This window comes from Cebus imitator, unplaced genomic scaffold (genome assembly GCF_001604975.1).
Source record: "Cebus imitator isolate Cc_AM_T3 unplaced genomic scaffold, Cebus_imitator-1.0 Scaffold426, whole genome shotgun sequence".
Lineage (NCBI taxonomy): Eukaryota > Metazoa > Chordata > Mammalia > Primates > Cebidae > Cebus > Cebus imitator.
The window spans coordinates 1,349,336-1,353,692 of record NW_016107741.1 but is presented as its reverse complement, the minus strand read 5'-3'; the positions used below and the strand labels follow the sequence as shown (position 1 = coordinate 1,353,692).

Here is a 4,357-nt window from a genome sequence, read left to right as displayed (position 1 = left end):
AATGTGTATATTAATAGCTTTGCACAAATATTTTAAAGACAAATTCAGCTAGTCTAAGAACTTCATGAAAATAAAACAGGCAGATAAATACTTCATGTGCACAATGCACTCGATCAGACGTCGTCGGCTGGGAGAGGAGGTATGTTGATCCTTGGCCTGGTGAAGAATGCTATCTTCTCCCTGGAACCAGACAGAATCACAGGTCAGAAGCTGATATGAAGACACAGAAAGCTGATGGCCCTCATATCAATCATGGCTTTTCTTATTCACACAACAAACTGCATTTAAGTCTCCAACAACACATGTGCTTGTATCCAGAATCTCCAAATGTTAATTATGAAGCGCCATAAGGGCAGGGGTTCCTTCATCTCCACTGTCTAGAATACTGCCTGGTGTATATTAGGTGCTCAGGAAATACCTGTCATATTAACAAATGAATAAAAAAGTGAAAACTATCTGAATATTAAAGGTATAGAAAAATTAGGGCTAAAAGTCAGACACATTTTATTTAGCCTTAACAAGGAAGGAAGCACTGTCACATATGCTGTGACATGGGTGAACCTCGAAAACCTTCAGCTCTGGGAAAGAAGCCAGACGCAAAATGCTATGTAAGATATGATTCCATTCCTATGAAATAGGCAGAAAGGCAAATCCCTAGAGATGGAGCTGGGGAGGGGGAGGGGAAAGACTGCTTAGTGGGAATAGGGTTTACTTTTGGGGTGGTAAAAATGTTCTAGAACTAGACAGAGGGGGTGGTTGGGTAATACTGTGAATGAGCCAAAGGCTGAACTGTTCACTTTAAAATGGGTCACTTTATGTTATGTGAATTTCATCTTAATCTTTTCACGGACACAAATGAATACCAATATATCTGCAAAAATCCCTTTGGAAAAAACAAGAGCAGGCAAAACCAATCTATACTATTATAATTCAAGGTGGTGGTTACTCTAGTGTGGAATCTGGGGGTGCTGATAATGGTTGATTCTCGGGATAGTAAATTTCTAACAATTCACTGGACCGTGTGTTTATGATATGCAGCTTTTCTGCTGGTACACTTTGCCTTCATCAAAAGTTAGTTGAAAAAGCAAATGTGGTCGGGTACAGCGGCTCAAGCCTGTAATCCCAGAATTTTGGGCAGCTGAGGCAGGTGGATCGCTTGAGCTCAGGAGTTTGAGATCAGCCTGGGCAGCACAGTGAGACCCCATCTCTAAAAAATGAGCAGGGCATGGTGGCCTGTGCCTACAGTCCCAGCTACTTGGGAGGGTGAGGTGGGAGAATTCCTTGAGCCTAGGAGGTCAAGGCTATAATGAGCCATGATTGAGCTACTGCACTCCAGCCTGGGTGACAGAGGAAGACCCTATCCAGGGGTGGGGGGACATATATGTGCGTGTACGTATATCATTGTTATTTATAATGGTGAGCATTTGAAGACGAGCGGCATGCTATAAAATAGAGTTGTTGGGTAAATTGTATTAGATGAGACATTACAGTAAAACAAGATAACAGATTACGTAGCAACATGAAATATGTTAATTTTAAAAATGCTAAATGCGAAATTGAACCCACATTATGATTAGAAGTGGCATTAAAAAAAAAGATAGGAAGAAAAGATCAGAATAAAAACATGAAAATACGCTCCTGGTAGTGAGGCTGCTGGCTGCAGTGGATTCCTGTTTTGTTCTCAACTTCCCCTGGGTTTTAAAGACTCACGGGGCCGGACACAGGGGCTCACACCTCTAATTCCAGCACTATGGGAGGTTGAGGCAGGTAGATCATTTAAGGTCAGGAGTTTGAGATCAGCCTGGGCAACATAGCAAAACCCAGTCTCTACTAAAATATACAAATTAGCCGGGCATGGTGGTGCACAACTGTAATTCCAGCTACTGGGGAGGCTGAGGCAGGAGACTCCCTTGAGCCTAGGGGGCAGAGGGTGCAGTGAGACAAGATTACACCACTGCACTCCAGTCTGGGTGACAGAGTAAGACTTCATCCCAAAAGAAAAAAACAAAAACAGGCTCCTGTACTTTTGACCATGCCAAAGGCACGAGGGTTAAGAAGGAAGCAGGGCGGAGGTGCGGCCTTGGCACCTCGCCATACCTAAAGGTCTGCACTTGGATGGGCTCTCTGTGGCTCTGGCCGCGCAGCTGGTAGACCTCCTTGGAGGCCTTCTTCAGCATCTTCTCAGCTGCCTGCTCATGTCGGTAGTCGAGTTTGGTCTGTCTTGTCTGGAACAGCAACATTGGATCAACAAGATGATTTTCCTGATTTTATTTTTTTAAGGAAGAATGAATAAGTTCACTGCCAGCCCTGGAGCCCAGAAGAACCAATCACAGTCAGTGAGTGGTGACCCAGGGGGGAGAAAGGCCCACCTCACCCACAACCCCCACCAACGAATTCTTCCCAGGAGACAGAGGCTGGGGTGCCTGGAGTCAGGCCTGGCGACTGAGGAACCAGAATGTTCCCCCCACAAGGTGGGGAGGGCCCTCAGCCCGTCTTCCAGCAACCACAGTCTCCAGATGCACACAGGAGCCACACAGATGCCACCCTTGCAGCCCACAGAGGGAGAAGGGGCTCCAAGAGTCCAGTGGTGGGGCACTTCAGGGACCACCTGCGCATCTGGGATGTTCCCTTCAGAGCCTGGAGCAGGGGGCAGGGAGGCACAAGAAGGAGCTGGCCACTGGGGATCCCACCTGCCGCTCGGCCTCCCGCAGCAGGCCTCGGAGACGCTCATCCCGAAGCACCCAGGGTGGGAGGTCAGTCTGCCCGCGGAGCTGGGCATCCTCCAACCGCTGCCGCAGCTCACGGAGGGCGCAGAGCTCCTCATTCAACTGCCTCTGCCGTGTTCTCGACGCCTGGAGATCCAGCTCCAAGTCCAGGGAGGTGCGGGCCATGAGCTCGGCCAGGGAAGACCTGCAGGACTGCAAGAGATTCCAGCTGTGAGCCCTTGCTCCAGCCTTCTAGAATGTTCTTCCACAATTAACAGGAGACAGGTCAGGCACACTTATTTCTCTAAGCACATCCAAGGTTAAAAAACACAGACGTGGGCAAGAGGAATGTAAATCTCTAGTTCACTATCAAGGTTAGTAATAACAAATTGTTTTTCTTTTCTTTTTTTGGGACAGAGTCTCACACTGTATCCCGGGCTGGAGTGCAGTGGTGCAATCTCGGCTCCCGGGTTCAAGCGATTCTCCTGCCTCACCCTCCCAAAGTAGCTGGGATTATAGGCGTCCGCCACCACGCCCAGCTAATTTTTGTATTTTTTTTTTTTTAATAGAGACAGGATTTCACCATGTTGGCCAGGCTGGTCTCAAACTCCTGACCTCAAGTGATCCACCCGCCTTGGCCTCCCAAAGTGCTGGGATTACAGGCGTGAGCCACTGTTCCCAGCCTGTTTTTCTTTAATGATGACCTATATACTGGCAGAAGTGTGCAGCAACGGACGCTCTTATATGAGGCTGGCAGGATCAAAAATGGGCACAATCTCTCTGAAGTGCCACTTGAGAATATATATATATATGTCTAAAGCTAACTTGCATCTGAAAGGCATAACTGCTGACATGCAAACGTGGTCCAATAAGGCGTATGACAGAAAAAAAACCCTAAGTCTGTAACAGCAGGAAACACTGAATAAATTACAAAGCTGGGATAAAATGTAGTCATTGTAACAAGTTGAAAAAATATATGGACATGGAAAAATTTTAAAAATCCACTGTACACAGGGAAAGAAAGCATGTTATAAATGAGTGCTTGTTGTTTAAAAACAGTATACACACACCCACACAAACACACAGACAGACATGTGCAAGCTTCCCTCCATATGTAAGCCTTACGCAAGCAAACATACCTATGTTCAGAAATGCCCTTACAGGGGCAAAGTCTCTCGTGTGTGGACCTAAGAGCAGCACTTCCCATCCAATGGGGGACAGAGCCCTGGGAGAGCAGTTACCACAGCAAAACCACAAATCCATTCACCCATCGCCAGCGGCTTGAGTCACGGCATGCTTTTTACACACACAATACTATTTTGTACATACACAGAATTTAAATGCAAATAGGGGTTGTAACTTAACAAATATAAATTCTTTAAAAGTACTGCTAAATTCACAGCAGAGCTTTGTGGTTCTCAACCAGGAGAATCTGGTCCCCCAAAGGACAGCTGGCAGTGTCTGTGGACATACAACTGATGTGTGTGTGAGGGGATGTAACTGGTGGGTGGAGCCCAGGGATGCTGCTCGACATCCTGTAGTGCACGGGGCAGCCCCCACAGCAAAGAATGAGCCCGTCTGAAATGTCAGCAGTGCTGCTGCTGAAACACACTTCTGCACTTTCATTTTTTTTTTTTTTTTTTTTTTTTTTT

At 46.7% G+C, this 4,357-nt stretch overlaps 1 protein-coding gene across 2 annotated transcripts in view; it reads right to left on the bottom strand.

Moving 5' to 3' along the window:
* Window positions 1-4,357, bottom strand: part of WWC3 (WWC family member 3) — a 130,646-nt gene continuing 126,289 nt past the window's right edge. For both annotated transcript variants that reach the window (XM_017509917.2, XM_017509919.2), the window contains 3 exons: window positions 2,691-2,918; window positions 2,098-2,225; window positions 1-180 (listed from right to left, as the gene is read on the bottom strand). In XM_017509917.2, the coding sequence (XP_017365406.1) occupies window positions 114-180; window positions 2,098-2,225; window positions 2,691-2,918 (423 nt within the window). In that variant the 3' untranslated portion in view covers window positions 1-113. The remainder of the gene's footprint in view (window positions 181-2,097; window positions 2,226-2,690; window positions 2,919-4,357) is intronic.